Below are 20,803 nucleotides of genomic sequence, written 5' to 3'. Positions count from 1 at the left end.
CTTCGTAAAACTTTCAGTTCCTTGGCTCTCCAGATGAGACACAAAAGTCAATATCCTCAAGTTAAAAAATCTAAAGACTAGAATTACGCACTGACAATCTGCATATCAGAAATTGTGAATTTAAGTTTCTGTTGCTTCTTCATGTGAATCTTAAGAAGGAAATTTTATTCTTCTATTAATTTTATCCAGGGTCTTGACAGAAGTAGAAAAGATGAAAAATAGTGTTACCATGCAGTAAAATACCTGAAATACCTATTCTTCTAAGTGTTTTTCAGTATTCATAAAGTATTAATTGCTCAGGTAAAGACCTGTATCTTCATGGTTTCCTGTACTTATACATATTTTGTTCAGAAATTATGATGAGTAGCAATGAAAATCTGAACTTGTTTTTACCCAGGACATTTGCGCTGTCGACTGCTGATTCCAGTGTTGCAAGTACGGCTACAAGTGCTCCATGCGCTCCACTCCCCCTCCATGTGCTCCGCGAAAGAGGTCCGATTGATACAATCTCCAGCCTTACACCACTAGATGAAAATTCAGCTCTTAGGTAAATAAATTAAGGCATATGCAAAACAATTCACTTCACCACTAGCACACAGGAAGCACAAGATAAACATTTGGTTCAATACACAGTTTTTATGTCAGTCAGGTATATTTTTGCCTAGTGCTCTCTGAAGCTTTTTCATCTGTCCTAGTAAATGCAACAGCCAGAGGCCTTTTTCTGTTTCAGTGGCCAAGGAGGAGGTTCAATTCTTGTCCAGAACCTCAAAAGTAAATTCCTTTCCAATGAAGGATACCTCCTAGAAATGGTATGCATACTATGCTGTCTCCCTTAATTTTAGACTGGGCACTGCCTAAGAAAGCATTTTAGGGTCTAGCCCAAACCTGGCTGGTTTGGATCCTACTGCAGGGATCATTGTCCAGCTTAACTGTACCGATGATCACAGGATAGTGTCCAGGGCTGTTCTCAGGACTTGCTTGCTTCAGAATGACAGTTCCCACCAGCAGGAACTTCATTGTCCCTCATTATCAGTGACAATTTCAATAGAAAGATATATTACAAGTAATAGAGAAAATTTTATTCACCATTTGTATTCAAAGATAAAATGGAAGCTTCAAACAACTGGTGTTGAGAAAGTCCAGAGAATTTCTGGCATTTATTAAAATAGTAATAACAAATTCAATGATCTTGCATGCATGTATCATTTCCCAGGAAAACTGCAATTTCTCATTCAAAAACTATCCGACCACTATTGTTATGCTCTATAAGCTATGTCCATATCTTGTTCAAGTCACCATAAACTCTGCAGAAATTAGTGCTTTATTGAATTATACTAACTTAATATCTGTCCCATGTATCAGGAAGCAGAGGTATTTTCTAGCCTTAACAATTTCATGATTCAATGATTCAGAATTACGAAGCAGACAATGATCACTTAATGCCATTAACATCAGTACCTTAACTAATTTCTTTTTACATTTTTAACTGTTGGTAAATCACTGTTATCAATGGATAACAGACTTCACAAACAGGTCTTGTATTTATAGCAGAACAAAAGGTGTCACTAATGCAGTCAGTAAAGACTTCTGTTCCTTTTAGAACACACTTCTGTAGCTTTCAGTGTCTGTGCTAAATCCTTATCTGGTAACCTTTTCACCTACAGTCTGAAACTAGTCCTTACTGATCAACTGATCTTCATTTTCTCTCTCAAAAAATCACATTACAATGAAAGCATAATTATTCCACCTTTAAAAAGCCTTCATGTAGGGTGGTTCTATCTTTATATTAGATTTACAACCAGAAACTATAAATTTTGTAATGCTCTTGGATGTTTCAAACCAGAAATTCTCATATACATTTAAAGTTATTGCTTCAGATAAAATACGGATTTTTCTATTGAGATAGCATCTGCCCTCTGTGCAGTCTAAGGGATGTTTATAAATCATTCGCTTAAACCTCAACCAAGTAGTACAAGCTACGCAAATGACATTTCCACCACTTCCTAAGATCCTAGGAGGAGCACAAGGCAACAATACTTCATCTCCACAATACCAATAAAAAACCCCAAAGCCAGTGATTTGTATAACCTAAACATCATCTTGGACAGATAATAAAGCAAACAAGAATAATTTTTTCTTAACCCCTGCAATGTTTTGGTGATGTCTGCTTAGTTTTTTACTGCTATACATAAATAAGTTATCTATGCAGCCTGACTCAATAAGCCATTTTAATTACAATTAGCAAGTCTGGGTAATTGTAAGAGGCTCTGCTTTTGTATTCCATAGCATGGGTAGGCCAGCCTCAATGTGAAAAATGTGATATCCAACAAAACACATGTCCCTCACTTTCCAGATATTGACTTCAGATAGTATCAACTACAAGCTTTATCAGAATTAAAATTTTGAAGCAATTGTAATTATTTTAGAGATATTAACAGAAATACAACCTGGTTTTCCTTTAGCATGTAAAATTACATTATCTGAACATTTTATGTTAATGGATTGATTTGATTTTAGGAGCATGATGACAGTCTTGGTGAATGTAATATGACTCAAAGAGAAAATCACTCCTGTGGGAAATGGCTGTCTGCACAACATCTTAATATCTTAAAAATTCCAAGACACACATTTGCTCTTTTTCTGTTTTCTGTTTGAGGTTATTTATATTAATTCACAAATATATACAAAGGTTACAAATCATTTTAACTGGAAAGCTCTTGAAGGACAATTTATGTAAGTCTGACTTGGGTGATCATTTAATTTGTCTGTGACGGCATGCTTTTAATGGGATTTGTCACTCTTTTACATATAGTGACACTATAGGCATTTCTTGATAAAACTTATCCTGAAAAATTTTAATATACAATTGGTACAATTCCTTCAAAGAGACTATTTCTAAATCTTAAATGATAGGTGAGAACTCTGTATCTTTGAAAGCTTAATTTTCTATTTACATTTGGAAGAGCAACAATTGCATTCTATTCATAAATATGATACAGAGTGAGAAAGAATTTAAAATAAAACAGTGTAAATATTAAAACATCTGTCTCTTTGGCTAACCTTTTAACTCATTGGTCTTAGGGAAACATTCTCTTTTTTGTATCTATATTATAAAATGTATTATATATAGATATAAATATAGCTATAGATATAGATATTATATATATGTTCATAATTTATTTTACTTATAATTGAGGTAAGCAGGAACTTTGAAGAAGTACAAGGACCTATTAAGTTTGTTTCCTTAAATGTTAGATGTTCAGTATAATTTATATTGCTTTTCCACCAGAGGCTTACCTTTCCAGTGTCACAGTCTGTTCCATCCATTGGTGGATCCAGTTTAGTTTTGCATTCCTTCTCACTTTCCACCTTACACCACAACCCAGTGCAAATGACATGCTGAAAACCAAGCAAAGAGTAAACACACAACCTATCTTGTGCAAAACTGCTTTCTGCATTCAGTCCACTAATGTCTAAATTCACCAGTTTGATGGTACTATGACAATGATACTTTTAAAGACACATAAAACATGCAAAAAACCCCAAGTGGGCAGAATCTGCTTAGATTTCTTCTAATAGTGCTTCTCTAGGACTTCCAGATCCCTCTTGTTTGTGCTACCCCAATGATTGCTGCTGTCATGCTCTTCAACGATTCATAATTGCTCTATAATTCATTTATTACTCTAGAAAAAAAATTCCAAAACCATCGAACCTGAACTTCACAAAGAAGACACAAAGTTACCTGACAAATGAAATATTTTTGCTGGAAAGAAGAGAAGAGAGATGACAGGGGTGCAAGGCAGTAAAGAATTCTAGAGATGGAAAGAAAAGGCGTCTGAAGTATCAGAAAAAAAGAGTTTTTACTTTACTCAAAAGAAAGCCCAGCCTTGCAGAATGCTGGCTCACATTTCCCATATTTCCCTGGCAGCTTTCCCTATTTTTCCCTAAAAAGTCCTCCTTCTCCCATGCTTTTCTGTCAGGACTGCATTCTCCTTGCTCTCTGCTCCCCTTAACAATAAACAATAAAGTAAAGGGAGGTCACGTGGTGGTGAATTGTGGCCTGAGTATTACTGCATATGCAGAGTGATACTCCACAAAGTATATTGACCAGAGAGGGGCAAGAAGGATCAGGAGAGGGGGAGGCGTTGCAAGCAGGATAAAAGATAAAGAACAGCTGGGTTTTTTAAACCAGGGCTGCCAGAAGACCTGCTTTTTCTGAGTGAAATGATTTGTTATACTGGTACACCAAGTAAGAGTCTCTGTGCCTTTTATACTATGCATGAAAAACGTGTCATAAATCTTATGCGACCTTGAAAAAAGACTAAAAGCAGACGAAACATAACTCAACAAAATATTGTGTCTGAACCAAGGAATAGGGCAGTTCCATTGTGAGTCTAACATGTAAAAATGTCTGTAACATCAGCTGTGAAAAGAAGAAATAGTCAAAGATTGCAGAAGGCTGAAGCATTGTACAGAAACAAGAGAGAGGATGGCAGCAGTCAGACTCCTGATTCATCCTTTTTTTTGCTGAAGCTGAGGTAACGACACAACAACCAAAAAACACCTACAAAAGTTCTTTCCTGCTCCCTGGATAATTTTAGCAATCATTTTTCAAGTAACAAACTCTAATTTCTGTTCCTGTTCATTGTTTTTAAACAATGTAGATGATGACAATAGTAGATGAGACAGAGTATGAGGTGTTCATGAAAAAGTGCTTCCATACCAAGTAGGAAATGAGAGACATACTGTTGGAGACATACTCCACAAAAATATGTTAATTTAATTATCTTAATTAATTATTTTTCATATATTTAAATCCTCATTTGTGAGTGAATACAATGGTGGAAAAGCCATCCAGACTTACCTAAGTTTTCAAAAGATACAGGCAGATTTTCTCTTGCATTATCAGATTTGTAAGTATATGATCCTTATTTTTCTTTTCCGTAAACATTTGGATTGTACACTTAATTTCACTTTATATGATTGCAGAATGGCTTAAAACAAACAGTTTTTTACAAATCTAGAAACAATTCTTCAAAATATAGAGAGGCATTAAGTCAGATTTTTGGGTATTTTGGGTACCTAATCACAGAGACGTACTTGAACCATGTATGATAACTAAAGAAAATCAAATCAAGGCCCTTTGTTTGCTAATGTGCATTTTATACATCTGCATGTTTCTACAAATGCTTGTATACCATCTCCCTACGAACCATGACCTAACCTCCCCAGCTAGAAACTACTTTAGGCTTTAAGTGAACTGTATTCTAAAAACACTTATTTAACCAACTACTAAAATAAGCACTCGATATTAGCAGACTTTAATATTCCCCAAACCCAGGAAAAAGGAGGTCTGGAATTACTAAAATTGATGATTGGTTTATTTATATGGGTTTTTTTCTGGGCTTTTAATTTCAGTCAAATCACAAATAGAATCTTCAGTTTAGACTATTTATGTTGGAGAGGTATGAGATATGAAGATTACTGTCAGCACCTAAGTTTTGACATTTAAGGATTTCTGTGTAAGGCCAGGGAAAGACCATAATACACATTATGGGTTTTTCATTAGCAGCCACCAGTGAAGCAGATCCAGACTGATTTGAAAGCAAACAGAAATCTAGAGGCCAGTGCCAATTTTACAATCACTCCAAAATCAGGGCACAAATTTCTACACCAGGATTTTACTCCTCTGAAGAGAAACTTTCTTCAGTCAAAATAAGGATAGCTGAGTCAACATTCACAAAGGTTATCTATGATAAGTATAGCTCAGCAGGCATCACAGCTTTCTAGATGAGACAAGGGAAGGAACAGACATTGGAGATTAATAATTTTTAATTGTAACATTAGACTATTCACAGTCTGTAAAGCATTTTTTGCATGTACACTGAAAAACAAAATATTGCCAAGCACACACAAAGGACTTTTTTTTTTTTTGAAAGAATGTGTTAGTCATGAGTTTTTAACAGCAAAAGCTTGTAAAACAAAACATGGAAGTCACAATGTATTACAGAGATCACTCCAGCTTTGGAGTTTGTGGGGGTTTTGTGTCTATTTCTGTCTATTTCATTAAAATAATGAGACAGGTCTGTGGGAATCAGAAGGATACATTTTCAATCATGTAAGTATATGGAAAGAAAGTTCACTTGAGAAGAATGACCCGAGACTAAAAGGCAATTTTAGAACAGTATTTGTGCAAAGTCAAGATGGTTTAAAACGTGGTGGTTGAGATGAGGACAGATATTTCACTAGGAATATAATATTTCCATTACTTTTGCTGTTTTGTGATATTTCCCTGAAATGCCTTAAAAATCACCATGAAATATAACCAGTCTCCCACTTTTTTGCAAAGATCACAGCTGTGTTATGACAAGGAACAGTTTTAGTGGAACTGACCAGATAACATTCACATCCTGGACTTTAATCTTAAAAACCAATATTTAATAGTTCAACAATTGCATTAAATTGTCAAGTTTTACAATCCTGTTTAATCATCAAGAACTACTTCTGGGTCATGATCTCACTATCTGTTATGTGAAACAATGTTAGGACCTAATTGATTCTTGCATGAGACATCATGGGCATAAAAGCAAACTTGGCTCTCTTACAAGGTAAGCATGGAGACACAGTATAAATCTTGAACCTGGAGATCCACTCATGCTTTTCTATGGTCTAAAAATTTTGCCTAGGATATGAAAAAAGTCTTTGAAATAAAGATGAAAAGGAAAAAAATAAAGTCACCATTTATGAAAGGGGAGTGGGAGAACCTCACTTTGGAAAATACAGGAGTAGGATGTCAGTGGTTCCTTCAGTTCTTTGCTTCATTCATTAAAAAATGAAGAGGAATTCTTGATAGCAAGGCAATATAATTTTTATCAGTAGTATTTTTCAGAGGTTGCTATGTAATGTGACTGTAAAAGTGCAGTCCTAAAGTACTCCTCAGTAATAAGAACTGTAGAAAATTACATCTCTAGAAATGCATTATTGATTGTACCACTGATATTTGTACAATTAAGACTATTTTTCATCATTACTCAATTGTTTTCTTAGTTAAATAGCTGTTATATATGAAACACAACTGCTTAACGTAGAAGACTGTATAGAACTCTGTTCATTAAATAATCTTCCAGTCTCAAAAGATGTAAGATTGTGACATAGTTCATAATTTATCTTTTACACAGTTTTACTGAAGTGCATGAGCTGTTCAGCAAGTAGAACGTGTCCAAAACGTCCTGGGCTATAAATTGTTGGATTTACTGACATTTAAATGAACCTTCGAGGAGTGTGTTTCTCTCATTTCCTGGCTTGTGGACAACAACTATAACCATAATAAACTTCCAGTTACTGGCAGAATAGGACAGACTATACAGAGATTAAAGGAAGCAGTCTGGATATCATGGAATATTCAGTGGTTACCTGTATTGTAATTGTAATTATTGTAATAAATTAATACCATAACTAATGAAATACTGCAATCACTTTAGAAAGATCTTCTCAATGTTGATTTCTCCAATGGCAGCCACAATAATTTGCACAATCAACACAGAGAAATTTGAGTCATCTTCACAGTAAGTGAAATGCAATTATTTGCAAAGTTAGATTCAACATATTTGTTACCTGTATTTAGTATATTTTTATTTCTGAAGAAGATGATAAAATTATCTACTGAGTATCAGTGCTGCACAGTTAGATGATGTTGGTGTTGCACAGTGCATGTGCTAGAAGTCATGAAAGATTTCTGGAAAGTTTGAATGGTTTGATTCTAACCAATTTCCAATGGTAACTTTTTTTTTCCCCCTTTCTTTTCATACATAGGAAAAAAACACATAAAAGAAGGACAACTTTCTTATCATCTGGACTTTGCTCTATCCATTGCTCTGAGTTTCCCCTTCACCATAGAAATGTTATTTCTGTTATTTAGAAATTCCATATCTAATTGGACTATCAGTAAACTTCCCTAACAGAAGAGATAAATTTAAGACCCACAGCAGGGAACAAAATAAGGAGATCTGAATGTAGTGCCTAAGCTTGCTGTAAGTAGCTCTTCACGTCTAGAAACTGAGGATCAAGTTTTTTGTTTTGTTTTGTTGTTTTGGTTTGTTTTTTTTTTTTTTTGTTTTTTGGTTTTTTTTGTTGGGAGGAAGTTAAGAGTGTAAATTTTGCTTCCAGATAGAACACGGAAGAAAACCAACAAGGTGACTTTACCAAGGTTGGGAAGGAAGCATTGGAAAAATCTTTGGAAAAACTTTTTCTTCCACCTCACTACTGTCACCGTGTTTTCTCAATTTTGTCCTCAGTGTCTTTTATTAATTTCTAATACATCCAAAGTTCTTAAAATTCACTACAATAATGTCTTGGTTCAATATTTCACTATACAATTTCCAGTTTAAGGTTACCAGTTTTGCAGAGGATTTTGGAAAAACTGCAGAAGGTTCTTCCCATTTCTCTCTTCTCAGAAACTGCTATTGGGCTCTCTTTTTCTAACTGCTAAAACCATAAGGTCATCAAGTAACACATTTTGCTTTATGACGAGAACTAAAATTAAATTGCAGTTTGTCAGGAAAAAAGAATAGTTGAAACAAACACAGGCCTTTTGCCTTGCATCATTGCTATATTCTTTCTTCACAGCATACCCACATTATACCTGGACTTAAATTACAATAGTATCTTAATACTAATATTTAATAATATTAAATGGTATATTAATCCTAATATTTAATATTACAGTAAAATTGTCAGAAATGTCTGTCAATTTTACTGTAAATATAAATATTTAATATAAATATAAAGCAATGATCCCATAGGTAGGAAAAACCAGACATATTTATTTAGCTGAAAATAAGTGATTTAAGTGAAATGTGTCCTCTTACATGCAGAATCTCAGAAGAGGGGAACAGAACTGAATATTCTAGAAATGGACAATCAGTTATATGCACCTAGATTGTAAGTGCACCTCTATACAAATAGTTGAACACTACCTCGGTAATATTCACTGAATTTTATTTCCTAATATTTCTAAAATAATAATGTAAACCAAAGAAACTTCAGAGTTAGGATTTTGAAAGAATATTCACTGCATCTATGAAAAAAGCAACATGCATAGGATGACTTAACTATCTGAATTTAAATATATGAATAAGAACAAAACACAAAAGTAATATGAAGGAGATTTTTTCAAACGAAAAGCATATAAAGGTATTATGCAACAGAAAATATTGATGTTTGTCTCTTCAATTAGTTTTGAGAATCTGTAATCGTTAAAGAAAGCCTATAAGAAATATTAAACACACTACCATTTTCTTGTTCAAAATAGGCTTCTAGAGAATGAAAACCAGAAATTTATGTCCTTCAATTGAAAGCAATGTACCAAAAAGCAAGAAACAGGCTGAAATTCATAAAAAAATCACTTGGAAGTAATAAAGAATATTAGTAGAATTGTGACATTGAGATTTACTGTTCATATCCAGAGTAAAAATGTTTTCAATAAGGCAACTAATACAAAATCCATTAAACTGTGGCTTTTTTTCCTTTTCTCTTCAACTATACCACTCTCAGCATGCCTTAGTCATACATGTACTGCAATGTTTCCTTTGAGAATTTTAACTAAAGACTAGTTTAACTGGAAGTCTCTGAAGAAACAGTACCATCTCCAAACTGAAAACAGGAAGAGAGCTGAAGAACTAATTGAGAAAGGTATTATATTTTCCTATTTAGTACTCCTAACTTTTTCAGGCTATCTTCCCACTGATTGTGATGAGATTTTATTTCACAGTTCCTCTAGTCCCAGCTCTATCAATCCATACTCCATGCTTTTTATATATCTGTATATTGTCTTCCCATTTTGTCTTGGTTAGTGTCCTAAGGGCAACCAATATGTTTAGTCTCTCCTCTTGATGTTAAAAAAGGTCGACTTCTCTCAGTAAAAATCATTCTTAAACTGCTTCCTCAATCAGATATCTACTAGTATTAGTTCATAAAATTATGAAGACATGTTCAATTTTGCTAACCTGTCTTTTTAAGCCTAATTAATATACAGTGACACAGCTTTGCACTGGCATGAAGCAAGGTCAACAAACTGAGGTACTGGAACTCTTTATGTCATGGCACTGTACAGCTCTGCCTGGGCTCAGGGGTGTCTCCTGGGAGATGCAGAGAGCCCAGTTAACACCACTATTACTCCTCACAGTGTGTGCAGGCACAGCATAATCTTCTGAAGGTCAGAAATGGACATTCAGTACCCAAATCATAATAAAATGGAATCTAAATAATAAATTGTAAACATTCTACTTGCTGTAACAAGGTGTCAAGATACTATAACAAGGATACAAGATACTATGACATATTCTGTTTATAAAGTACAAGGGATTTTCAGTGTTTCAGGATATGCAAAGACCTAAAGCAAGACTTACAAGATAAACCAATGACTATGTGCATATTAATTTTTGGAAAGCAAGTGTAAAATTCTTACTTCAAAATAAGATATTCTCTTTCTATCTCTCTATTTCCTTCTATATTCTCTTTCTAACAAATGCATGTATAAAAGCTACTCTCACACAAAAAATTAGGTGGTAGAAGCATTTTGTGAAGTACAGACACAGCCTTACCTGCATTTCTTGGCAAAATGAAGCAGTTGGTCCAAAAAGAATCTGACACTGCTCATCTGCAGTGTATGTCATTCCTGGGAGTTTAGAGGGAATAATCACAGAATTGAGGCTCTGAGGATTTGTCTGTACCAGACAGTTACTGGCCTTCGACCTGGTAATATGCAGAGATTCATATGCTGAGCAATCCGAGGGTCTGATTGCCATGCCAACTTGCATACAACATTCAAAAGATGTGGACAATTACAATTTTTTTATTCATCAGCACTGGGCTGCTGCTCATGTTTAAACTGATATGGCCTGCTTGTTATAAGCTAATATGTTCTGCTATTGTACAGTTGCAGAAAGACAATGTAATTGTCCAGTCTTTCAGAAAAGTGCTGGACAATATTTTAGCATAAAACTTACTTAATGGATTAAGGTTTTAATTAATTAAGGTGGCCAAACATTTCAGTACACAGCATATTAATATATAGTAAACATAGTGACATATATAAAATGTCTATATAAATATATAAAAGTATAATCATACACGTTAAGACATGAAAATATAAAAAATCCATGCAATTGCTGAAACCAGATTTTAATAAATCTAATATTAGATTATGGTGATTTATAATATTTTGATGGATTTTGCAAAACAAATCTCCCACATTTTTTATTATTTCAGTACATTAATTGCATCTATATCTAAATGACATACAGTAGGAGTTCTTTCCTTGAATTACATACCTGAGAAATCTTTCCAGGTCTTCCCTGCTGCACTGAGACCAGGAAACATCCCCAAGATTCTGTCCTTTAATCCATTCCCCAGACATGATATGGACACCATCCGCACAGGATGGGTGGTCATTGTCGTGGTTTATCCCCATGCTGAATTTTGAAGTTATTAAAAATATAACAAAGTAAAACAAAATAACAGGTTGTTTTCAGAATTTTTGTAAGTTAAAACTCTTGCAAAGGGCTGTAAATAGCTCATACATAATGCATGTAGGAAATTATGATTTTGATTATTTTTTCCATGGTATTTTCATAGCAGTGCATGAAAAAAAACGTGTAGAGGACAATTCTATAATTAAAGATGGAAGTGGAGCTGCATTTATTTAATGAGAAATACTGCATTCTAATCAGTCCAATACACATTTTGGACAACGTTTTGAATTTTCAGAACTGCACAATTACTGCAAGTTTAATGAATGCAATTTCTCTTGTAAATGGGCAACATACTCCTATTTTTTTAAGATTAGTGAATATTTTGGCAGTGATTCTATCTTCATTTTTTATGGAACAGATTGGTTGAAATTTTATAAAATAGTAAAATGAACACTACTTTAATATGTAATTATTGTCTCTAAAGAAAATAACACCTAAATGTGTTTTCAGTCTCTTTTTAAAAATAACACTGATAAATAAATACACTCAACTCTTTTTGGAGATCTACAAATGGGTATGAGACTACTCTTTACAGTATTGGATTTATAGTGCTGGAATTTTGCAGCATTACTCTGCCTGCAGAAAAGCAAAACTTCATATTTAGTAAAACTCTATGCCTTGTATTGGTTTTTTCACTTACAAACTGCAAAGACGGAGGAAGTTTGTCTACAAAAACTGGAGTACATCATGCTTCTTCTTATTTCACCACCACATAGTGGCAAATGGCAAAACAGGCCTATCTCCCAACACTTTTGTTCTCCACTCTATCCCAAAACCCATTCACAACTAGACCAAACTATACATAAATTTGCAACTAGCTTTACCTTGTGTTTACTAATGAAACTAATGGAAATATCATGTTGGGCTTTATCTTGCCTATGGAAGTGCTCCATCTCTTATGCTGATGTGTACACCCCACAGTCTGGAGCACTGAACAGTGGCTTCTACATAAATTGGACAATTTTTCTATCTATAACTGCAGCAAGCAAATGTGTGTGACTCTCATCTTAGCCTCTGTCTTTTCCTCACCTGCCTGAATGGCACAAAACAACCACACAGAAGTGCCTCTACACTTGCCTTACATTCTTCTTGCATGTCCCACATGAAGAATTTGAGATATCTCTATCTCCAGTTATTTACACCCACAGGAGCTGCAGAGGAAGACCTGGGAAACCTAATGGTATTTTACCTAGTAGACTACATTTAGAAAACATTTTGCTCATAGCTCTTTGAGTTATATGCTTCCTTAGTGTATCCCATGTATGCAGAGTGGAATTAACACATTGATATGTTATTTAATTTTTTTTTAAATGAAAATTTAAGATACAAAACCCCTGTAATTTCTAATTACAATTATTTCCCTTCACTCTGAAAAGCAATTCTTGAAGCCAGACTATATTCTGTAAAGTCAGCCAGAAAAATGTGTGCTGAGCTGAACCATGATCTTGACTGTTTCAAAAAATAATCACACTAGCCACCATTGCATATATATATATATATATATATTTATTAGTGTATCCCTCCTTTTTCCAATCTACTACCACAGAAGCATTTTGTGAAGTTTACTAGCAAAAGAATTCTGTGGAAATATTGTAGTTGAAAGACTGAAGTGCTTAAAACTGTTGTACTTAACTAACAGCTGTGTATATCTACATATCTATATAGCTACATTAAGCGCTAATAAAAATCTAATTCTAATAATCTTTCAATACTTTAGCTGCCCATACTTTTGTAACACTTCTCATATCCTGCTTTGACATTAACTGTAGTTCAAAATATCTGTACTAATCCAATGGAATTCATTCCTCAATTCTCTTCCACCTCCAAATTAAGTACCTATAAAAAAATCCAGGAAACAGTAAACACAAGTATTGAATCCTTTGCCTACCTGAATGAATAGGTATTCAAAAATGCCAGTTCAAAAGGCAAAGGATTCAAAAGGATGTATGTTAACATCAATTAATTAAATTACAAGACAATATCTGAGAAGTAAGCTAAAGAAGCAACAGAACCTCTCTTAAAGATTCTCAGCAATATTTTATTCAGTGAGTGCTTTTGATCTCTTCTGTAGAATGGTAATGGCTGCATATTTTTATCTGACCTAGTATCAATTACAAGACCACATAAAAGTCAATGTGCAGCAGAACTGACTTCTGATTTAATTCCTCACATCCCATTATGTGTGTGGTGAAAGAAAGAGGCTGAACAGTCATTGCTACCTTCTTATTCAATACAAGAGTAAATACTGTAAGCATATATGCCTAATTCTCCAATACCATTCAAAGAAATAACATTTTTCAGTGCTTGCAGTGGTGGTCATATTTTCTAGCCTCCCTTGCACATGAAAGACATAACTACATCCTTTCAGTGGTACAAAGGTACCATAGAAACTGTGTCTGTGCAAGGTGCTGTTCTGTCTCTTCCTATGGAATGACTGTATTATGATAGCACGCAGCACAGTGCCCCCTCTCCTCCCTCCCACAGCTGTGATCATTCAACTTCAGTCAAGAGTAAAGCAACACCATGTGCATCTGGGAGGAAGACAAAGGAGATGGGAATTATAGGATAATTTTGTAATAGCCTGAAAAAACACAATTAACAAAGACATCAGTGCTGTACTTTAACAAGTACAACTTCCTGTCTATATATAGAAATAAATTATATTTTTAAGAAGTGTTATTAATTCAGGGTTACATAAAAATGCTAGAATGCTCTACCTATTACGGTTAAAGCCTATATAGAACAGATAAAATGTGCAAGTAGTAAGAATTCTATAGAATGCCTTTCCTAAATAAAATATTAGCAACATTTAAATTCACACTACGCAATTAAACTATATTTTAATAATCTCAGTCTTAAAGTATTTTGACAAAAAGACTTGAGCCAATAAACTCCTCTAACAGTGTACACCAAGTTCATTGAAATAATTATTTTTATCTAGAAAACCCTCTAAGACTTGTTTAAAAGAATTTTTTTAATGTTTTTAGTGATACCATGCATAAAGTTGGAATCATTTTTGCTAAATCTTTAATATGCAAGTCGAAATAGTACAAAGAAACATAAGAAACACCATTAAATTCTCTGTATTTGAAGGTAATAACTCAGCCACTGAAAGCAGAAGAAAAATATTAGCTCAATATTTCAGTTAAAAAACATTTATTTAACAACTAACTACTGCTGCAATTATATGTATATAGCTGGAATCAAACAGACAACATCATCTCTCCTATCATCTTAGGGAATGGCTTATATTCTTGCATTCAAAATGCATTCCCAGTGTCAACATACTGAATACCAAGAACTAAAATTTAGCTTGACCTTCTTACTATAGTGGAATATTACAGAATCAAAGCTCTTTTAAGCCTTAAAGGATGATTCTCAGTCACTATTCTATATTTAAATGAGCTAAATAAGGTTATGCACACACCTTATTGAAATAATTAGGTCTTAATTGATTTTATATTTCTTCTCACCACAGGACATTGAAATTCTTTGATATGTGCTACTTTCATGAAAATATGCAATTGCTCAGTGACCCCACATACTTCCAGGTAAAAGCTTTTTATTATTTATTCATTATTTTGTTTGTGCTTTGCAAATAGTAGATGATGGTAGTCACCATCCTATCACACTTAAAATGTAAGTAGTGCATGAACAAGAATGATGTTATTAAACCAGAAACACGAAAAGAAGGGACAAAGATTAAACAGTATCAAAAACTTAATGAAGGAGCAATTCATTAGGTTAGTTCAGATAGATGTGGAAAATTACTTTAGGCTTATCTATAAACAAAAACCAAGAGAATAAAAAAATTAAACGAGAACAACTACCAATCAGATTGTCACAGTCACTAACAGTGAGACAGATTAGGAAATAAGAAACAGATTAAGAAAAGCACAAGAGCAAGTTCTGGGTCAAAGAACAAGCACTAGAATGCTCAGTATAATAAACAGATTGCCAAATACTAAAGGATCCATTTATTCCAAGTCATATCTAGAACAACGGAATGATGAGTGTGAATTGCAGATCAAGTATCATACTACTCATATGAGCTCAGGACAGACTGAAAATTACTAGAAAACTTTCCCCTTGTCAAGGAGAAAGTAAACCTCTGAATGCAGTTGCCAGTTTATATCTGTGATGTGTGATGGGATCAGGTTCCATTTGACTTGTTAAAAATTCATATTAATAAAAGTGATTACAACACAGTATTCGTAAATTCACTGCAACTATTGTCCTATATATTTTTCCATTTTGTCAAATAAATCACTAACATAATAAATTCTATTGCCTTAAAAATAAAATTACTTTAAAAAGTATTATTAATAACAAAGTATTATCTTCCTTATTATTTCCACTGGTTTTTTTCATCATTTTGTGCAATAGTAAGCTAGAATGATCAAAACTTTTTAAACTGTGGACCCAGAAATTACAAGGTTGAAAGGCTTATATGGTGTTTCATAGTACAATGACTTTCACAACAACTTGTCTTATCTAAAATTTTGCAGTATCATGAGGATGTATTTGATAAGTGAAAATAACACCCCTTTTGTGACTATCACAGAGAGACAGAAGCTATACTACTTTCTTAGTACTTTCATTGCACTTTTCCAGTAAAATGTTTTATCACACTGCTATCTTTATAGAGAAAAATACATAAAAAGACCAGACTAGTAGAAGGATTTTATAAGCTGTTACATGTTGGCTTTTTGTTTTCTTTTACAATCCCAGTTAGTGAAACATTAATTGTTGTATGATTTTTTATATGTCCTTTAAAATATAAGAGGGCTTCACAGATCATTGAATAAATGGGATAAGACAAAATTCAACTTGTAAATGAATTATTTAGCTGAAAGTAAAAGGCAATTGAGCAGCTACAGAAAAATTAAGAAGTTAAAACAAGATTTCTTTTGGAAAGAATTTATCTTCAAAGGAAAATCTACCGAACAAGGAAATCTCAATCTCCTTGTTAAAAATTAGATGATCAGAAAAAGGAAAAATAAATAACTTTATGCACTTATTATTTCCCTACTGTGAATCATTACTCATTGTCCACAATGAATTTAGATTACATTTTCAGTCTTAAAACAACTAGGTAAAAGTACAACATGCATATTAGTATAGGGATATTAGCATACACTGGACGCTGCTGTCCATCTGACTGCAGCTTTTGCTGAACATCTGCTTTCTTCTCTGTAACTCCAATACTTCTACCACCATGCTTCATGGTGCTGGATCTAGACAAACTACTGAGCCACGGTCCTTTGACTGAAGTATATAAATAATTTAAAGTTTTGCTGTGACAGATGTATTTAGCATCATAACATGAAAATATACATTGCCCCTTCCCGAAGGTTTTTTACAGAGATTAGATGATACAGGAAAAGTATTGGCTTGTGGTAAATATGTCACGCATGCCACATCCTTGACCTATCATAAACTCAGCAAAGAGCTACCAAAATATAGTTTGCATTAACAAAAAGCATTGACATTGTTATGATCTTTTGCCATTTTTTTTCAGATATTTTAAATGTATCAGACTCTCAGTTAAGCCTTTGCATCCTGTAGGGTGTTTTTCAGCTACTAACTTGTACACACAATTTCTGAACCTGAGAGAATTTCAAGCTCTCAGGAGCTGATTGTTCCCAAGGGAAAGTCTTTGAGAACTGTCTTTCTCAAGGACTATTTGTGTAAATGAAGTTTTACTTTCCCAAAACAAGACACAGATGTTCTGGGAGTATTTTCTCTCTTGTACCACCAATGGGATGAGAGAGGTGTTCCTTCTACCAATCAGGGTGACCTGACAGAACAACTTATAAAAAAGTTAACAAACCCCAAAATAAAACCTTCTTTGCCTCATGAAAAAACCTCTGTGGCTGTGCATAATTTCTTGGAATGCTTGCTATACTTAGTGTCCTCTAACAACACTGTTCAGTTTACAAATGTTATCTTAAGGAAAATCTAACATAAATCCATCCTGGAAAAGTATAGCCTGGCAGAAACACAACTCTTAATACCTTGCCAGAGAAAGAGTTGACAAATCTAAATTTCTTTTAAAAATTCATATCTTTTTAAGTTACTAAAATGCTGATGCAGTGCTTCTTCCCTGCCTCAGTGCTTCATTTCTTCCTGAGCTGTTTCTTCAGTTGTCCTCCTATCAGCAAAAGGTTGGTGATGCTTTATCTCTGCCTGGCATCGCAGTGATGTGTTGTGAAAGAAAAAGATCTTTCCGTGATTAGAACTGGATCAGAAGAACTATTTTTTTTATCCATGGTTTTTAACACTAGAAACATTTTGAGTGCAAGTAAACAGAAATGCGAAGTACGTAACAGACTTCATTATTTTCCATCATCTTTAATCTTAAATGTATTTTGTTGTACAATTTTCAGGCCACTGAAGTCTGGAATGATACACTCACGTGCCCAGTAAGATCCTATGCTGATTCAAGTCAGCGTAAGTATACGACTGTGGAACAAAGATGTCTACTTTGATATGGATGCAGGCAAGAAAGAGACTATAAATTTTTAAAGAACTTACCCACTAAAGCATGAAAAATGAATGTAAGATATCTCAAGGACTTGCATGGTTGAGCATCTAATATCTATACTTTGAACTTCATTAAAGCAGTAAAAAAAAAAATAAATAGAAAGACTACTCAGTGCACTGCCAGTTTAACTACAACAGTTTAGAACAGTTACCTTATGAATATTTTTCCTGACATATGAGGAACACAAAAAGACAGCAATGAAAATACTAGGGTGATTTTGTATAAAGCATGTTTGAAATAGAGAATATGTAATGCTGAAATGCAAGACAAAGCAAAAGCCTCCTACTAATTTTCATGAAATAAATAAGTATCAAGGAAAAAGAAAAGCATATTACTTTCTTTCTTAAGAACAAATATTAAAAAGCAGTTTCTTATTAAACAAATACTATGCTTTAGAGATAAATTTCCCTGTAAAGTTTCCATTTTGTTTTAAAAATAGGATAGGAAATGTCATATATAGTAAAACAATACAAAAATAATATAAAAATAAGATAACCACAGAATCATAGAATGGCTTGAGTTGGAAAAGACATTAAAGATCACCTAGTTCCAAACCCACTGCCATGGACAGGGAACCATCCACTAGACCACGCTGTGCTCAGAATTCCACCCAACCTGGTCTTGACCAGCTCAACATGGGGAGTACACAACCTCTCTGGATAACCTGTTCAGTGCTTCACTACACTAACAGTAAAAAATTTCTTCCTAATATCTAATCTAAACCTACTCTTGTTCAGTTTAAAGCTATTTCCCCTTGTCCTGTCACTACATGCCCTTGTAAAAGGCCCCTCCCCAGCTCTACTGCAGGTCTCCTTTAGGTACTGAAAGGTGTCATAGGCTCCCCCCAGAGCCTCCTCTTCTCCAGGCATATCTATGTTTTATGTAGCTATGCACAAAAAGCAGGGAATTATAATAATTTTTGTGTAAATCTGTAATGACACAAATACGTGTATGGGAAAGATGATTGCCTGTATCTGTTGTGCATGTATTTTTAAAATCACTACAAAGCTCAGTTTTTCAAAGAGCAGCTGTACTTTTCAAACTGTTTTACTCAAAGTTAGGCTCCCGTCTCTACATTTCAGTCCACTTTGATTTGAACAGAAGAACTCAGTAATGACAAAAACCAACCAAAACAGTCAAAGCTCAACATATCTGATAGTAACTACAGATAGATTAATATCCATATCCATGTATCTTGGACTGAGAAATGCAGCTTTAGACCATTAGTCAAAAAGGACAGAAAAAATTAAGAAAGAAACAACTGGAGGGAAATTACAAACTCTGCAGCTGGAATAAAGCCACAATGATAAGAATTTCCCCTGCACCTTCTACCCAATACCCTAATAGCCTATGGAGCTATATGGGAGAGAGAAGGAAGCAAGGTTATTTGGGGAAAGCTTACCAGCACAGCCTTCACTGACACTGTGGGACCCTTGATAACCTAAGTGGGGATGCTTGGAAGCAGAAGCTCCAGGAGAATGGGACCCCAGAGCAATATTATGGCCACTACTGGATAAAGCTTAATTATCAGTGGAATAATTATCCTAACATGTCATCCCAATACATGTCAATTTTTTGCTTTCTGATTTATTCTTAAAAAAAAACAAACAACAAAATAATCTTGATTTCCAGGATGTAAAATAAATATCATCAAATAATTATTCAAGAGCAGTATAATGTGCTGCAAGGCTAGAAGGTAACTAATGCACATAAGAAGAGAAAGCTCCTATGGAAGCAGGAAATTTCAGCAGTAGGATTTAAATGACTTGTTCATCCAAATTCTGTTTTCAGGAATGAAAAGTCTATTCTGTTAATACAGATACCACCAGTTACATTCCTAATATTGATACTTTTCAAAAGCAAGCTAGTCTTGTCATGAGTTAGTAGGGATTACAAACTCTGTCTTTGTGATCTGTCCCAGAAAAGGGGAAGGCATATGGAAGGGGAGGAACTCTCATTGTTCGTAAGAAATGATTCATAAGCTGCTGTCACTGACCAAATACACAAAGAGTTTTCTTCCTCTATTTTTTTCCAAATGAATCCCCCAGTCCCTCTCCTGGTGAAGGTAACATTTGAGAAGTTCCTGGTAACAAGTAAGAAACTCAAAATTCTAACTTAGTTTACTCCACAGATAAGTATTCAGGAAAGAGAAAAACAATGCACTAACCTGTTAAACCTCACTACCCTTCTTTCTTAAGATAGAAAAGTTACTAAAGTGTGAACAGAGGGTGGTTTATCTTATTCATTCAGTTATGAAGTAAGGTTTCATCCTTTGGTAAGGCAGTTGAACAATGAGGGAACAAAATAAATGCTAAATAAATACTTTGAACATCCAAGACCAAAAGTCACACATCAAAAGCTTTAATTTACTGATCCTCATAAAAATTAAACTTACTGTCCACAGTTTCATCAGAAGCATCATGCTTCTTAAATTTTCATTATATTAAGTGATTTTCAAGTTATAAGGAGCTATTCTACCAAATCTAATTCATATCTTTTCTTTCCATGTGCTAATCTTGTTCCTCCTTGAAAACAAGTTCAGTTGTATTATTCTACTTTAACCTTATAAAGATCCAAACAGCTCTTTTTTTCCCAGTTACTTTAATGATATTTCTTATTTCACATTACTAACCCATTTGCAAAAACTGGTAGACCCTTGCTTTTATAACTCTTATGCATTTTATTGTGTTCTGTGATCATACTTAGGACAGAAATATGAAAAATG

At 34.0% G+C, this 20,803-nt stretch overlaps 1 protein-coding gene across 1 annotated transcript in view; it reads right to left on the bottom strand.

Moving 5' to 3' along the window:
• ADAMTS19 (ADAM metallopeptidase with thrombospondin type 1 motif 19) overlaps positions 1 to 20,803 on the bottom strand; it is a 140,702-nt gene that overhangs the window by 42,030 nt on the left and 77,869 nt on the right. Inside the window, exons 9-12 of the mRNA XM_005530041.3 lie at positions 11,331 to 11,471; positions 10,602 to 10,752; positions 3,298 to 3,399; positions 394 to 524 (exon numbers count right to left, since the gene is read on the bottom strand). Coding sequence (XP_005530098.1) covers positions 394 to 524; positions 3,298 to 3,399; positions 10,602 to 10,752; positions 11,331 to 11,471 — 525 coding nt within the window. The remainder of the gene's footprint in view (positions 1 to 393; positions 525 to 3,297; positions 3,400 to 10,601; positions 10,753 to 11,330; positions 11,472 to 20,803) is intronic.

Source organism: Pseudopodoces humilis, chromosome 4 (assembly GCF_049639895.1).
Source record: "Pseudopodoces humilis isolate 2021_Gansu_Grassland_sample_001 chromosome 4, ASM4963989v1, whole genome shotgun sequence".
In the NCBI taxonomy this organism is placed as follows: Eukaryota; Metazoa; Chordata; class Aves; order Passeriformes; family Paridae; genus Pseudopodoces; species Pseudopodoces humilis.
Note: the sequence above shows the minus strand (reverse complement) of the source record. Positions and strands in the feature narration are given on the sequence as shown.